Below are 17,588 nucleotides of genomic sequence, written 5' to 3'. Positions count from 1 at the left end.
TGGTGTATGTTAATTTGCTTCCTTAGTTGCAGTGAAGAAAACCGCTACAAACAGACTATTGTGATCAAATGATTACTAATTATCAAACTATGATGCAAGCTTACGATTTACTGGGGAAGAATCTGGGTTCTCCCTTGAGAATCTTGATGGAAAGCGGGGCAGATTAAAAACATTTATCCAGAGAATACCAAAAGACTAGCATAAACTCAAATAATGTGTTTCATTAATGTGATAATTCCTTCCTATGGAAAGCAAAGTGGAATGATATGATTAACGAAAATTAACGCAATATTCAGGAAGTGTTATTGCACATCGCATCACTGTTAAAAATATCTCATAATGCGATAATTTATCGTATGGTTGGCAATGCTGCTATGATGTACAGCTGTTTTGCTTTTGCAATAATGAGTGTTACATGTAAAAACCTGGAAAGTAGATCCCTCAGATACACTGCACCTGACAGAAGGTTAAAAACAGGATGGGTATATCATCAAACACCTGTCACTTTTCCGACACTTTGTGCAACTACCAGTTATGATCAGATACTACATTTCCTGTCAGTGACATGTACTCCACTGCTTTGTCGTGGATCGGGTTTATCTTTTGTTTAATAGTGGTTACGTGAAGTACCAGAAAAATGGCAGGCGTTAACGATATCCCCAAAATGAATCTTGTGGATTTACATAGATCTATATATCGCCTATTCACGTTAACTTACAACATCACACTTCTCTTCTTTCCGGCAATCCATTGAGCTGTTCTAGTGGAATGGCTATTCTTTCGAAACAACTGACCAATATACCAACTCCTAATAACGCTTTGTCATTACATTGAACCTCAAAAGTCGCTTGACATCTATTACTGAATTCCAGATAAGAAAAATATTCAGGCAAACAGGGTGGAGTTTTGCCACTTCCCACACCATCGTACCACGTGACCAATGTAACTAATATGCAGACAGACTTCAGTCTCCAATCGCAACCGCAATCACAGTTATAATGTGTAGTGTACGTGTACATAACTTTTAACTACATAACAACCCATCGTCATCATAATTCAGACCATTCAGACACATGCACCTAGAGAACGGAACAGCATAGCATTCTACTACTAAGATTTATTTCAAATCATCCGTCCTCAAGTGAGGTTGACCACTGGGATCCGGAATTAACAAAAATAAAAGGTAAAGGGAAATGAAATGAGCAAAATAATGATTTGATTTGTACATTAAAACAAAAATTTACGTGTTAACATATAGATGATAGTGTAGAATTTGAAGAGAGGCCTTCAGAATTTCCATTACAATCTTCTGAACCTCATAAAAGGATATTACATGTAAATTTTGGTAAACAACCCCTCACTCCAAATAGTAAGCCTGTAACATCCCAGTTGTAAAGCGAAATGCCATATTTTTCACTGAGGTATGGAAGACAAGGTACATATTTAGCTCGCTTGTCATCATTTATCTGCAGTGCTTGATTCGTGTCTCATTCAAAGCAAATCATAGGGTCTAAGACCATCGCTTTCTGGGTACTTCTATTGACGGCAATTATATCGATCTTCTATGAGAATCATCTTCAGACACACAATGAATCTCCTCATGTACTTCCCATCCTCTGTTTCTTAGCAGATTGGCAATTGCTGTACGGGCACAATGGTGTCTGTTGTTACGCAGTAGCTCTCCCTTCTTACAGAACCCCAGTACATGGCCAAGTGTTTCAGTCTCGCTGCAGCCGGGATGGCGACAATGGGTAGTACTGAAGGTTCTGCCAGGGACAGATCTCACTGTGGTGACGTTGCAAGACATCTTGATTTGTTTCAAAATATATGTGGCACAATAAAAAGAACTTATTAAAGAAAGTCAGAAAGGAAATATTGATAAAATTTTACACAGTTCTGTATGTGATGATGTTCCTTCAAGGCTCAGAATTCTGGACAGTGACAAGAAATTTATTAAAACGTATAGAAGTAGCTGAAATGAAATTTTTAAGACCAGTGTAGGACACACTCTCAAGATAAGAGAAGAAATGAAGATATTCGCACAGAACTAAAAATATTTTCTTAAACAAAAAAATAAAAATAGAAGAATATTGACAGAATTGGTGTGATTATGTCTGCAGGATGCAAGACAATACTACAATATAATCAATCCATTAGGTAGACCTCAAGGAAGGCCAGTTAAAAGATGGATATAGCAATTTTAAATAATAAAGGAGCTGGAACAGATCATGAAAGTCCAAACCTTGATGATGATTAATACATTTCATTATTAGCAAACTCATTTATATGCAGCACAAAAAGGAAATCACAGTTTGCACAGTTTGAAATCTACATATGACGAACTTTGTACAATAATCGGAATCATGTTCTTATCGGGTTACCATCATCTGTGCAACAAGTGCATGTAAGTTTACTGGCAGGAAGAAACTGACTGTAATGTGAAGTTCATATCGGAGGCAATACAGAAGTGGACACTTGAAGATATATTACATTCTATTCAATGATAATACAAAACACTGTGTAAACATAAAAACGACCTATGTAACGAGTACCGGGTCTAGAAAATTACCGATTATTCATACTAACTTAAAAGCCTTTTTGATTACATCAAACAAATACCTCATGGAGACACACTATCCATTGATGAGGTCATTGTTCCATAATATTATGAACGACATCATGCAAAACAGTTAATAAGAGGAAAGCCAATGTTTTATTTACAATTCAGGTTTTCCATAGGTAGGGCCTAATTCATATTGGGGATGTTCAGGTAAGTCTATAGTTGATATTCAAATAAATGTTTTTTTAAATTTCCATCAATGACTTATCAATTATAATATCATAAAAGTAAAATTCTTTATATATTACATAAGCTTAGTTTGCATATTTGTATGAACGTTTTCGCCACTCATTTTGGCATTATCAGAAGCATATAGTTTTCAATACGATAACCTCATCTATGTGGTATTGTATAATATAGTCGTATAAAATTATTTGGGAGTTTTAAAATAAAAAAAAATGCAGTTGTGACTATACTCTTGGGGTACAATATTAAAAGTAAATGTTAAAATACTTAAGTTTAAAAATTTTTTAGAAAACATTTCAAGAACAAACGAGCTTTCACTGACTTCCAATTATGAATACATAATACAAAATCAATTGACTTTTATAAGTGAAAGCTCGTAATTTGTTCTTGAAATGTTTTTTTTTTTAATTTTAGTGCCGCGTGCTATAGAAACGCAGGCTAACTAGCGCTGAGGTAGTTCCCTTCGTACTCTGTTTATATACCTTGCATACAGCCTACGAATCTGTGACAGGTTAGGTTTGGTTAGTTTAAACTTTTGTTATGCCTTTTCCCTTATAAATTCAACGATTTTCACTTCCGAAATCACCGCAACTACCTGAGCGTTAGTTTCACCGAAACGCCAAACAGACAGTAACATTCATGGCATTTTTTTTTGTGAATTATACACTATTTACAACAAATGACAAACATTTATTTATTAATACCACCCGCATTCAGCACCACACTGAGTGAGCCGTGGTAAACAGTTTCATTTTCTCAACACCCTGTAGGCCTAATGATCAACGTAGCAATGAAATGCAGGGCGGGGCGGAAAAAAAATCACAACGCTGTGCCGTTCACTTCTCTAGATGCACGTTTTTTCTCACGTGCGAGAAAAACAATCTTTGCTATAATAATTGTTATGTAACCACTCATGAATTATATCCTATATTCATCCATGAATGCATCCATGTAAGCTCGTTCACTACGCCCGCATTGGCTATATCTGTAAATCCGCCCACGAATCTCGACGCAGGGATTCAGTGTTGCCAACTCCGACTGAAAGATGCGAGCTGATTTTTCGCTAAAAGGAGTAAAAAATAGCTGCGATGGGGATACATTTTAGAATTTGAAAATTTAAAACTAAAATTTAATATGAAAAGCTCTTTCTATTATTAAAACGTTGTCAAAATGACAAAGCGTAGCGAAATACACGCGGAAAAGCTAAATTAATGAATGTACAGAAAAGTTATAGTCCCTAATCTGAAATATGGCATGATTCATTCATAATTCAATACAGAATGTCTCAAAAGTGATCGTCAAAAATTTTGGGATGAGAAGTAAAAATAACAAGAAGTTCAAGTAAACATGGGTCCGCAAATTAACCATTTACGAGATAATGACATTTTGTGCTGGTTAGGCGCCAGCTGCATGCTAAATACTAATTCCAACAAAAGCAGCGACAATTTTATTAATTTATCAATCACGAGACAGTAAAATATATAATCTTGGCTTCAGCACCACAGAGATATGAACATCACAAAAGAAACTTTTCTGTTTGAACAACAGTGAAGTTTGTGGATAAACAAGATATAAATAATACAGTATAATACTGAAGAATTTTACAGGTATGCAAAATACTGACCAACACTTCAATGCATCTGTCAAATCTTCTCCGCAAAGATCCGCGAATGCGCTCGAGCAATCCTGGGTGATTCTTCATTTGCTGGAAGGCTATTCCATACTTAAAAATTTAAAATTAAGAAATCAAATAATTTAGAAATGAAAACAATTTAAAATCAATGGGAAAAAAATAAAGAAAATGAAAATTGAAATAGCCATCCTTAAAAATAAAATAAAATAAAATAAAGGGAAACTGGTTCTGCAGTAAAATAGTGAAATTAATAAAAATGGTGTTGTTAAATAACAGAGGAAATCTACGTAAAGGAAACACGTTCGGAAGTAAGATGAACGAATGGGAAGTTGTTAAATGAGTGAAGCCGAAAGTGTCAATATGATAGACAGTAAAAATTAGAGAAGATTAGTCTGAAATATTAAGCAAGATCGATAGAATGAACTGTCTCAGGAATAGTAGAGATTTCAATTACTTAAAGCGTGTGAAGTGTGAAGTGTTAAATAGGAAAATTGATTTTGGTTTTTTGTTTTCGCGGTGAGATTTTGAAAATACTTTAGATAAAATTATAGTAATTTTAGTAAGAACATAATTCAGAAAGGAACGTTAAAGGAGCTTGATCGAAGAGGAGGAATAATATATTGGTGATTGTTGTGAACAATAGTGGGAATTGGACTTACAGTTTGGAGTTAAATGTATATCAGTATATTATAGTTTAGCACACCTATAGTCGCGACGCTGTTATTCCCGGCGTGACTCATCCTCTTTGCTTACGTCTTAGGAAGTGAAGGCTCTATAAAGTCTAGGTAGGTAATATCGTTCGCCATTTTTGTTCTTTCGTTGCCGAGCTTCCTTACGAGGAATCTTTGCCACACCGTTAAACATTATCATGTCGTAGCTCCTATGATAATAAATTAAACGCACTGTAGTTCAGCAAATAATTGAGCGACAAATAACGTCTTCGTGTGCTTTCTGCGAACGCCAACGAAAGAGCTAAAATGGCGGGCGATTATATTAAGTATTTATCGAGCCTTAAGAAATGAATAACGTCTTCATCAGCGAATCACAAGACGCACACGTTTAAATGTAGCCGACCTGCAACGCGATTGGCTGTCGGAAATTAGAGCGACGGGACTATACTTTCGGAATACCAATAAAACTGTGGGGAAATGTAAAATGGGAGTTATGGTGTGGCCTAAATACAGGAATATGTAAGTACACCATAAGTCGAATTGGTGGTGTTAATCTCACACACACGCGCACACACGCATGCACACGCATACGCATAGATATAGAAAAAAGGGCTGCCTCCTCTATGCCAGCAAATACGATCTCACAAGCTTTCTTTGGCTCTACTTAATATAAGCTGGAAGATAAATATAATGATTTAATGATTAACAAAGTCAACAGAAGTACAGAAGACAACATCTACATTATCATAAACTAATTTCTTTCTTAAGAAGTTCTTAAAAATTAATCCAGTGTCATTCCATATTCAGTAAACACTCTGCACTGACATGTAAAATTCTTCTTCAGTCTTTGTGAAGTTGAGAGATCGCACACAATACTCAATAACACTTAAATGAATTCATAATAGTTGCCAGCAGTCTTGAAAGTTGTGCTGAGTCCCTCCGAGAGTTTGTGTCCAAATTCCGGGTCCACTTGGTTGAACATTTCCACTGTTCGATCCTGAAAACAGTCAAACATGAGAATGATACTGTGCCGCTAATAAATCCTCTATTTTTAAGTCCAAAATATGCAATACCGAAAATACTGTATTATGTTCATCCACAATGATACAAATATATAAAAAATAGTTCAGATTTATCTACTGCAATTGTGTCCAATAGTAATTTATGTATCAAGGGCGAAATTAATATGTTTATAGAAAGGGTTACGGCCTCTGACCCGAGGTTTCGACATGAAATTTCGCCAAAGATTCGTACATTATTTTGTGGTGCACTAGTTCATAATTGAATAAATTAAAACTTTTTGATAAGAGTTTTAAGTTACAAATTCGCTTTGTGTTTGTGTCTTGTTTAGCATATTTTGTTTTGATATCTAGGGACTATCTACAGGCTTATTAGAAAAAAAAATAATACGTACAATAAACTCAATCGTTGAGGGAGGCCATGCATTATTTCTTTGTTGTAAAGTTACCAGTCTCTGAATTTAATAAATACCGATAATGTTCTGTTATGTTGAAAATTCCTTCTGGAATTATAGGCCTATTAATGCCAAACAATGTGAAGATAAGTTTCTCCAATTAAATCTGGAGTAAACAAACGATATAGGCCTATATTTTTTTGGTCCTAGGTTCTGTACAAATTGTTAGGCCCACAAAGGTATAATGGGCTGTATTACATATATCGTATCCATGGAGAAATTGAACAATTATGGACTAATGTTCCACAAAATAATTATTGTTAAGCCCCCCCCTCTCTCTCTCTCTCTCTTTTCTATACTGGTATCTACTATAATCATATTGATATTTATTTTATAGTTACCTTTGTCAATTTTTAACATAAGACAAAACCGGATTTCTTCAACCTCATTTAGGCCTACACCGATACATTGAAACGAGGTTTGTATGATGTTGAAATTTCATATATGAAGCCTATCTCTAGCTTTACCTTCAGCTTAAGTCCTAATCAACTAATTCACTTATCTACAACGTTATTTCTAAAATAACTTATGGACCATATAAAATTAAGCGTTTCTGTGTAATTGTAATAGATTTCATACATAGGCCTAAGCAATGAACCTGTTATCTTACTTCACGTAATCGAAGTTTCAAATAATGTTAGCAACCAACTTCTGAATGTCTTTCAGTAGTTTCCCATTACGATACGCATAAAAGAAGTATCGCAAGTCCACGTCGTCAGTACATGTAGGGTTCCTGCAGTAAGGGACATGCCTCTGTACCAGTCAATAACTGTTATTATTTTGAAGGCTATAAGACTGTCATTCTGTACTACTTTTCGAATCGCACTAAATGTTTGTCAATAATTTTATAGCAGCGAAAAAGTAACGATATGATTGTGATTGCACATAATAATAATAATAATAATAATAATAATAATAATAATAATAATAATAATAATAATAATAATAATAATAATAATTATTATTATTATTATTATTATTATTATTATTATTATTATCATCATCATACGTGCTACATGCCCTGCACATCTCAAACGTCTAGATTTTAATGTTTATTTTTATGTTAGGTGAAGAATACAATGCGTGTAGTTTTGCGTAACTTTCTCCAGTCTACTGTAACTTCATCCCTCTTAGCCCCAAATATTTTCCTAAGCACCTTATTCTCAAACACTCTGAACTTCTGTTCCTCTCTCAAAGTGATCAATCGAATAATAACAGGCATTTTCCATATTTATTGTGAGTTTAATTTCCTCTCGAGTTCTTTGTAAAGCCCGGTTCACAATAAACCGGGAACGGAAACGAGAACGACAACGAAAATAATGTTAAAATAAATGTATTTATATGTGACCATTCACAATAGTTAATTATGGATTCTCACATTCAAATACATTTATTTTAACAATATTTCCGTTCTCGTTTCCATTCCCGGTTATTGTGAACCAGCCTTTACCGTTGCTCCGAGCTACTTGGATTTTTCCACCCTTTCAAAGGATAAATTTCCAATTTCTATATTTTCATTTCGTACTATGTTCTGGTCACGAGGCATAATCATATACTTCGTTTTGCTTCAACCCTAGATCATATATGTAACAGATATGTCGGGGTTATAGGCTTTGAAGTTAACAACTTTTGTCAGGTTTACTACGCTGCCATCTAGTTGTTACGTAAGGAGTCACGTCAATACTTACTGGCAAGGGACCCGGAGGTTCATTGCCGCCCTCACATAAGCCCGCCATTGGTCCCTATCCTGAGCAAAATTAATCCAGTCTCTACCATCATATCCCACCTCCCTCAAATCCATTTTAATATTATCCTCCCATCTACGTCTCGGCCTCCCCAAAGGTCTTTTCCCTTCTGGCCTCCCAACTAACACTCTATATGCATTTCTGGATTCGCCCATACGTGCTACATGCCCTGCCTATCTCAAACGTCTGGATTTAATGTTCCTAATTATGTCAGGTGAAGGATGCAATGCGTGCAAGTCACGTCATAATACCCATTTGAATTGCATTAGCGACTGTGCTGCCATCTCATGTTCGTTTACGGCTGACGGGTGGCGATACTGGCGGTTGTTCTCTTCAAAGTGCTGCCGATTTTAACGTAGCGAGGAGTTATCTGTTACATAATATGATCTAGGCTTCAACTAAAATTCCCGTGTTTTCCCTGACATATTCACATCATCTGCAAAAATAAGCAGCTGATGTAACCCGTTCAATAAAAACCCTCCATGTTCTCTGGACTTTCCTAACGGCATATTCTAGAGTAAAGTTAAGAATTAAGGTGATAGTGCTAATGCATCTCCTTGCTTTAGCCCGCAGTGAATTAAAAAAGCGTCAGATAGAAACATCGCTATTTGAAGTATCGAAAACACCTAATTCTGGCTGCAGCCATTCGAGTTCTGAACGCCGTACGGTGCTGCCATCTGTGTCACACATTCACGTCTGGGCCCGCGTTTTTTAAGCTCAGTCGCATGGTTCCATCTGCTCCATGTCCCGAGAAAAAAATTAGAAGATCTTAGAATTTCAACGCCTCGTAAATATAGTTGAAATTGAAAAATTATATTGATCAATATTAGGGATTAGGGAAACCTATAAGAATAACTTTTCAGAGTTATTTTATTAATCCTTAACCGTTTCAGATTACGGGAATAAAGGCGTTGTAGCAGAGGGAAATATGTCTCGCAATAGTAATTAGGCCTACTGTATTTAATTAATTATTACTTTACTTCTACAAATGTGAGAATTTTCAAGGGAACTTACGTTCTGACATTTTAGAAGTTGGTTATTAAGCCTACATAGAAGATAAAATTAAACTTGAACGAAATTAAATAAATAAGTAGTTTTCAATCAGATAAAAAGTTATTTCTAATAAAATTACGAAATTTGAAACTCGTATATTATTTATACTTCCAACTGCCTATTGCACAATATGCTCTGTCTTTGTGGCAGCCTGTTAATACAGGGAGCTGTTATCGTTTAGATAAATAAATAAAAAAAATAGATTGACATCACTGTTCGTGTTGTAATAAAAAGAAAGAAAACCTGGATAAAATCCGCTGCGTTCTTCAAACTGTCCACGATATTCTGTACCAATCGATCTCTCTCGTCGGACTTGAGCACGTTTCTCCATAATAGGGAGGGTTGACTGAAGTTGTCTTCATCTCCGGAGTCGTGCCTGCAATAACCACCTCTGTCTCAGAAAAGTATCTACTTTCTTCAATACCAAGCCAGTGAACAAATTTTTATACACAGATATGAAAATTGTGGAAAATACAACTATTTTGGAATTGGAGTATTAACTCAGTATGATATATATTTTTTATTTTATTTATTTGTTATTTTGCTAATAATCGTAACATAAAATATAATATATACAGAAAAACTTTAGCTCGCCCCTGAAAGAGCAAAACTCGTGCTCAGGTGCGGATTCCTGAATTGAAATTAATAATTATACAATACAATTTGTCTTATGTCTACTGTGCAATTATAGTTTATAAATTTAAATTTACAATTTTTCAATTTTTATAAAATCCATACATAACTTTTTAAATTTAATACTAGAACTATTAGAATTGACAAGATTAGGATATTTAAATATAAATTTGTTATATATTCTTGGGCCTAAATTACTACTATGAGTAAATACTGTAACAGTGTTGCATTTTGGTTCAAACAATCTTAAAGAATTCATACCTTTTGTTTCATAACTATGAGAATACAATTCAAAATTATTTCGATTTTTATGTATGAATTTTATTAATACAATACAATAAATTTGTCTTACGTTAAGCACATTAAAGTCTAGAAACAAATTTTGAGATGGAAAATCAATAGGTTTATGAAGACATATTTTAATTATTTTCTTCTGTAATAAATAAAGTGGATTAAAATTGGATTTAAATGAGCTACCCCATCCTATAATTCCATACATAATTACCGATTGAAATAAAGTTAAATATATTGTACATAATAAACTTATTGACAAGTAATTCCTCAATAAAACAAAATAATATACTATTTTACGTAATTTATTACAAAGGTAATTAATGTGTTGGTTCCATTTTAAATGTTTATCGAAAATTATGCCTAAATACTTAACTTTAGATGACTCTTTAATAACACTGGTCAACAATGATTTTGTTAAATAAATAATGTCGGGTGTTTCTTATGTATTGCCATCTGCTGATTCCAAAAATGAAGTCAGAAATTTTCCATCACCCATCATTTTTTTTTTTTTTAAATAAATTTGTTCCTATTTATTAGCATTTCTGGTATATAACATGCTGGTTAGAAGGCGTATTTTACATTTATATTTCATTACATTGTATCAACAATTAACTTGTAACGTTTGATATTGTTGCCGGTGAATTCACGAATAACAACAATGACATTTGCCTCACAAAACTGTGATTGTAAGGTAAATTTCCCAGGTGAATAGAAACTTTCTTTAATGAAAGAAGCTAATCCTGTGCTCTCTTCCGTTGTCATTGAATTGTGATAGAAGTATATAATACCATATCTAATAGTGCATTGTAAGGAGTAGTGTGTAAGTGCATAATGCATAAGAAACATGTCCTGAAAGTGTCTTATTGATAGAAACAACTTCTGTTAAGTGTGTGGTGAATTCACTTTAAAATTTCAGAGGCCAAATTTTACTCCTCTAGTTAGGAGAGGTTAGGACTGTTATTTTAACAACAAACTAGACCAGAATAAGACATGGGCCCCGGAAATCTGTTGTGCCAAATGTGGATTACTATTAACTGGCTGCTTAAAAGGATCCCGTCATATACCTTTTGCAGTCCCTATGATATGACGCGAACCTAAGGATCATTTGACAGAATGCTACTTCTGTTTGACAAATATATCTGGAATAAGTTTGAAGTCCAGACACTGTTAAATATAAATCTTTAGTTTCTGCAATTTGGCCGGTGCTTCATGGGCCAGGAGTTCCCATACCGACTCCATCAGATGACATAACATTGACTGAAGTAATTCAAAGTGTTCCTGATGTTCAGAATGAATTACAGAATGATCCAGATTTTGTGCAAGACGATATTATAAATGAACCTCACTTTCTAACAGAGGAGGATTTAAATGATTTGGTTCGGGATCTTGGTTTAAGTAAGAGCAAGGCAGAATTACTCGCCTCATGATTGAAAGGCTGGAAGCTGCTGCAGGTAACACCAAAGTAAGTTTCTTTCGCCAACGCCAAAAGAAATTTGAGCATTTGTTTTCTAAAGAGGAGGACCTAGTTTTCTGCAATGATGTTGAGAATTTGTTCGAGTCACTGGGTGTTGAGCATAAACCTGAGGATTGGCTTTTGTTTATAGACTCCTCAAAAACAAGTTTGAAAGGAGCGTTACTACATAATGGAAACAAATATCCATCCAGTGCTTTAGCTCATGCAGTTGGTATGAAGGAAAATTACGAGAATATGAAGCTTTTACTATCCACTAACAAGTGTGACAATTTTTCTTGGAGGATATGTTGGGATTTGAAAGTTAGCTATCTAACTTGGGTTACAGCTTGGCTGTACTAAATTTTGCTGCTTCTTGTGCAAATTGGATAGCAGAGATAAAAGTTATCATTATATAAAAAAGAACTGGACAAAGAGAGAATCACTTTAATCCAGGACAATATGTTCTCCACCAACCACTTGTAAGTTCTGAAAAAATCTTATTGCCTCCCCTGCATATTAAACTAGGTTTGATTAAGAATTTTGTGAAAGCAATGGATCGTGATGGCAGTGCATTTCTCTTCCTGAAAAATAAGTTCCCAAGAATCAGTGAAGCTAAACTAAAAGAAAGAATATTTGTTGACCTTAAATAAGGGAACTGATGAAAGATACGCAATTTGAAAACCAGTTAAATATGCAAGAAGCAGCTGCATAGTTACATTTAAAAAATGTTGTCACGAACTTTTTAGGAAACTTCAGGCCTGAGAACTACAGAGAAGTTGCAGTGAGATGATTGAGAACTACAAGATAATGGGATGTAATATGTTTTAAAAGTACACTTTCTGCTTCCCATCTAGATTTCTTTTCTGAAAACCTAGGGCTGTGAGTGACGAACACGGGGAGCGTTTCCACCAGGACATTGTGGAAGTGGAAAGGCACTATCAGGGTAAATGATGTTCAAATATGTTGGCAGACTATTGTTGGATACTGAAGAGAGATGTTCCTCAGGCGAAGTACAGCCGAAAATATGTTTCACATACATTTTAGGTCAATAAATGTAATTTCAGCTAAGATATCGTAATATTATAATGTATAGATACGAAAAATGTTTTTCATATGATTACTCTAAAACCCTGGGTGATGGAAAAGTTCTGTAAAAAGATTTGACTTAGAATCACCCATTGTTTCCCTTTTAACAGACAAAAGTTTAAATTTTGTTGACCAGTGTAATCGGACATTTACACTGTTTAGGACAACAATCAGAATAAATATATAAATCCCACAAGGGTAGCTGCCCTTCAGTAAGGGTTGCCAAAAGACACAGCATACTAAACAAATAAAAATAAAAATATTACTTTCCAAATAATTAACATTAAAGGTTTGTTGGATTCTGGTAAAGGTATGGTATGGCCAATAGATAATATTTGTTGAATTGAGACTGTATTAACACACATTCATTAAAAAAAAAAAAAAAAAAAAATTGCAGCCCTCAAATCAACACTTTCAAATTATTAGTGAAATGTTGAATTCACCGTCTTTTGAGTTCACTAATGTAATCAGAACACCTGGAATACCATGTAATGTAGCGTACTTGGATATATAACAAATTCAAGTAAAAAAAAAATCCGAAAAGAACTCAGAATATGAAATTCATTATAAAACAACGCAATAGTAATAATTCGCGAATGCGTTCATATTTCGCTATTAAAACACTATTTCGCGATTTGTCACGATTGTTTTATCAGCATATTATTAATCAGAATCACTTAATTCGTAAAGATTAGTAAAAATCGATTGTATATCTATTATGTCGTGATTTTCGCGATCTCCATAAATATCCGGCCCTGGTTATAACTAAATTCCGTGAAAGAGTAATAAAATTTCTTTAGCCAACATAAATTGAGCCAAATGCTAAGTTACCTCCTCCGTTAATGAGCTAAAAAAAAACAGTAAAATACTCTACCTGGCAACGTCTCCTGTGACATTGAAACTAGAGATGGCAGAACTTGGATCATTCTTAGGTCCTCCAAAACTATTTGGAAAGTAATTAGGGGCACCCTTCTGGTTGTCACTGAATGTCTGCGGTCCATCACGCTGAAAGTTGACGATCTGAGAGCGAAACGGGCTGTTTATAGGGAACTGCAAATAGTTCGGTCCCAGGCGGTACCGCTGAGTGTCCGAGTACGTGAATAGTCGTCCCTAGAAAACGATTATTATCTTCAGTTACAGTAGTACCACAGTCTAATATATACAGTCACGAAGCTCAATAGTAGTAAATATGCATCCATAGATAGTTGCTAACCACTAGGATCGCTACTATCGCCTCTTTACATACAATGCGAAATAGTACCTGCACAGTCAATTGTTCCTAGCAACCTCAACAACTCAAGCTTCGTGACTGTAGGCCTAGACTATATATTAGACTGTGGTAGTACGTTATGAATATCTTTACTATACTCTAATTACTCAATTTGTATCGAATCAACTAGTTAATAAGGATTTTGTAACACTGATGAGATAACAAGCGTTTCAATTCCTTTGTACTGAAAACGATTATGGAACCATCATACATTATTTAGATACAACATTAATAAATCTAAAATGTTTTAAAAACGCAAAATAATAAAGTAACTTCAATTACAGTAGGTTATTGAACCAAGTATTGCTTGATGCTCGGTGTCAGAACTTTTTGTCACAACCAGAACGTACCGCAGATATTTTATCACATTGCATTACAATGTCACGCGAACATTATGTCACAATATTAATATTGTTTTTTTATGGTTTATTTAACGACGCTCGCAACTGCAGAGGTTATATCAGCGTCACCGGTGTGCCGGAATTTTGTCCCACAGGAGTTCTTTTACATGCCAGTAAATATACTGACATGAGCCTGTTGCATTTAAGTACACTTAAATGCCATTGACCTGGGCTGATACTGGCACGTCGATAGGCCTATCACTTCGGCCACGTTTGCCTCGCCACTGAAGATGTCTACCGCATTTGTAGATTTATTTATTTGTTTATGAAATCAAAGTTTCAGAGAAACTTCTGTGCCTGTGGAGAGAATGTTTCCATTGAAGAAAATCATTTAGATATGCGAAAGGAACAGATTCTAGTAAATAAGGTAAAAGCCTTGCTTCAAATTAAGATCACTTCAGAATTTTTATGGATCGATTTCTTATTACTTCATCAAAGGAAACACTTTCTCTCCTAAGCAAGTACATTTTTTTCCAGGTCCGCCGGGTTAGCTCTGTGGTAGCGCGTCTGTCTCCAGATTAACCGGCCCGGGTTCGATTCCCTGCGGGGTCAGAAATTTTCCTGTACAATTCCTCCTCGGGATTAGAACAGATGGCGATGCACAACTAATCACTAAATTGTGTACCAATATGCCTGCATATGCCTGCAGTGCATATGAAGAGAAGGCATACGTCACTGTTGATAGTGATTCGTCCGTCTGATGGGGACGTTAAATCTGGCGGCCCCCTTGGTGCTATTCGACAGAGTAGGCTACGTGCAGCACCGGATTTCCTCTTCTCCCTTCCTCACCTTCATCATCATTCTCACCCATTCCCTACACTACACTTACACATACACTCACCCTAGTACACAAAATAACTCTTCACATATACACATCATGAACAGCGTGGCCCGCCGAAGTGGTGTGCAACTTGAAAATGGGTCACAGTCCTGCCATCTATGCGCAGTACGCGGGACCCGAATCACGCAAGTGAAGTGGGTAGGCATTAGATTTTTTTTTAGTATGTTATTTTACGACGCTGTATCAACATCTTTGGTTATTTAGCGTTTGAATGAGATGAAGATGATAATGCCGGTGAAATGAGTCCGGGGTCCTGCACCGAAAGTTACCCAGCATTTGCTCATATTGGGTTGAGGAAAAACTTCGGAAAAAACCTTAACCAGGTAACTTATCCCGATCGGGAATCGAACCCGGGCCACCTGGTTTCGCGGCCAGACGCGCTAACCGTTACTCCGAAGGTGTGGACTAGGCATTAGATACACACATAATAGAATTGATTCACAATCACGTCTCTGTATGTCTTTTGGTATGGCAACATATCGTGAAGCAGTGACACTTCATTGATGAGTGTTGTAACAACTGATTTCTGAACCCTGGACCTACCCTATTATCTAGAAAGAAGTCGCGTGCTTTGCTTCAGCGATTCAGAACTGAATTCCCCAGACTTAACAATCTCCTGAGCTCGTATCATTACTTCACTCACGTGTAACATCTTGTCGGGACTTGGTTCGATGCCTGGAATCATATGCGCTGGGCTGAACCCGATTTGCTCTACTTCTGCAAAGTAATTGGACGGGTTCTGATTGAGAACCACCTTGCCCACCGGGATGAGTGGAAAATCTTCTTGCGGCCAAACCTGAAGAAGAGTTCACAGCAGAATGAAGTTAAAATTGATAGATGCTATAGGTTTACACGTTGCGAATTTGTATTCGTGGATCTTACCTTGGTGAGGTCGAATGGGTTCCAGCGGAAGTTCTTCGCCTCGTGGAACGTCATTACTTGGATGTAGAAGGTCCAGGTGGGGAAGTCCCCTCGCGCGATGGCATTGTACAAATCGCGGATGGCGTAGTCAGGATCTATTCCAGAGATATTGGCAGCCTTGGCAGAAGACAGATTGCGGATGCCTTGGTCCGTCTGCAAATACAAACGTCCCACAAGTTTTAGGGCCGAATTCATAGTCAACACTTATTGTAAGGAAACTCTTAAACAATTGCTTATAATCATTTCCAATTCATAAATCCCACTGAAGTAAACACTTCTTCAAATAATGTAGCTTGTCAGCTTACTCAACTCTTTCCTTATATGCATTGTAATCAGCCGATTCAGTATATACACACACACACACACACACACACGCACACACACGCACACGCACACGCACGCACACACACGCACACACACGCACACGCACGCACACGCGCGCGCACGCACGCACACGCACACACGCACACGCACACACACACATATATAGTGTCAGTATATATTTAATTTAGGTATGACTATCATTACTATTACTGTTATTGTTATTATTATTATTATTATTATTATTATTATTATTATTATTATTATTATTATTATTATTATTACATAATTATTTTATTGGTGTTGTGAAGATGAAAAGAATTGTTATTGTATTATATTAATTATGTATTATATTGTCTTGTATTGTAGTATTGTATTGCTTTGAATTGTATTGTATTAATTATGTTATATTCATAGCATTGTAGTAATTTTCTATCATACTGGTTGAGTGGAAGAGAAGGCCGAATGGCCTTAACTCTGCCAGTTAAAATGAACCATTATTATTATTATTATTATTATTATTATTATTATTATTATTATTATTATTATTATTATTATTATTATTATTATTATTATTATTATTATTATTATACAATGGATGATGATTATGATTTGATGAATTTATTGAGTCCTATAATGAAAATAAAAATGAAAATGTATTTCGGCAAAACAAAAGATATATCAGAGATATGGAAAATCCTTTAGAGATGTACAATGACCAACAATTTAAGAGGAGATACCGTTTCGACCAGAACATTGTTGTGGATATTCCGGTGTCTCTCATTGAAATTCACAATATAACCATGAGGCTTACCGATTTCACTACTACTGAAAATACTGCTTTGAGGTTTTATGCTACAGTTTCATTTCAGGTAGGTTTAAGTGGTATTTTTTTTCGAAAAGTATTCGAGAAAGTGTTATTTGCATTTTCGTTTGTATTCTACCCCAGGAATAAGCTGTTAAAATTTTCTATTTATACCACTTCC

General features: G+C 35.4%; 2 protein-coding genes across 5 annotated transcripts in view; both read right to left on the bottom strand.

Annotated features, from left to right (window-relative positions):
- Positions 1 to 3,752, bottom strand: part of LOC138706100 (queuosine-tRNA galactosyltransferase-like) — a 32,051-nt gene extending 28,299 nt beyond the window's left edge. The window contains exons 1-2 of one of the 4 annotated variants that reach the window (XM_069835064.1): positions 3,495 to 3,749; positions 719 to 861 (exon numbers count right to left, since the gene is read on the bottom strand). In XM_069835064.1, coding sequence (XP_069691165.1) covers positions 719 to 751 — 33 coding nt within the window. In that variant the 5' untranslated portion in view covers positions 752 to 861; positions 3,495 to 3,749. Of the gene's footprint in view, positions 1 to 718 lie in introns of all 4 variants that reach the window. The other 3 variants (XM_069835073.1, XM_069835091.1, XM_069835082.1) reach the window with 3 other exon arrangements.
- A 2,040-nt stretch (positions 3,753 to 5,792) lies between these two features.
- The window catches only part of LOC138706093 (catalase-like), an 84,623-nt gene continuing 72,827 nt past the window's right edge, over positions 5,793 to 17,588 (bottom strand). The window contains exons 6-10 of the mRNA XM_069835052.1: positions 16,243 to 16,434; positions 16,004 to 16,156; positions 13,723 to 13,958; positions 9,626 to 9,758; positions 5,793 to 6,107 (exon numbers count right to left, since the gene is read on the bottom strand). Coding sequence (XP_069691153.1) covers positions 5,997 to 6,107; positions 9,626 to 9,758; positions 13,723 to 13,958; positions 16,004 to 16,156; positions 16,243 to 16,434 — 825 coding nt within the window. The 3' untranslated portion in view covers positions 5,793 to 5,996. The remainder of the gene's footprint in view (positions 6,108 to 9,625; positions 9,759 to 13,722; positions 13,959 to 16,003; positions 16,157 to 16,242; positions 16,435 to 17,588) is intronic.

The sequence above is a fragment of the Periplaneta americana genome, chromosome 1 (assembly GCF_040183065.1).
Source record: "Periplaneta americana isolate PAMFEO1 chromosome 1, P.americana_PAMFEO1_priV1, whole genome shotgun sequence".
NCBI lineage: Eukaryota > Metazoa > Arthropoda > Insecta > Blattodea > Blattidae > Periplaneta > Periplaneta americana.
Note: the sequence above shows the minus strand (reverse complement) of the source record. Positions and strands in the feature narration are given on the sequence as shown.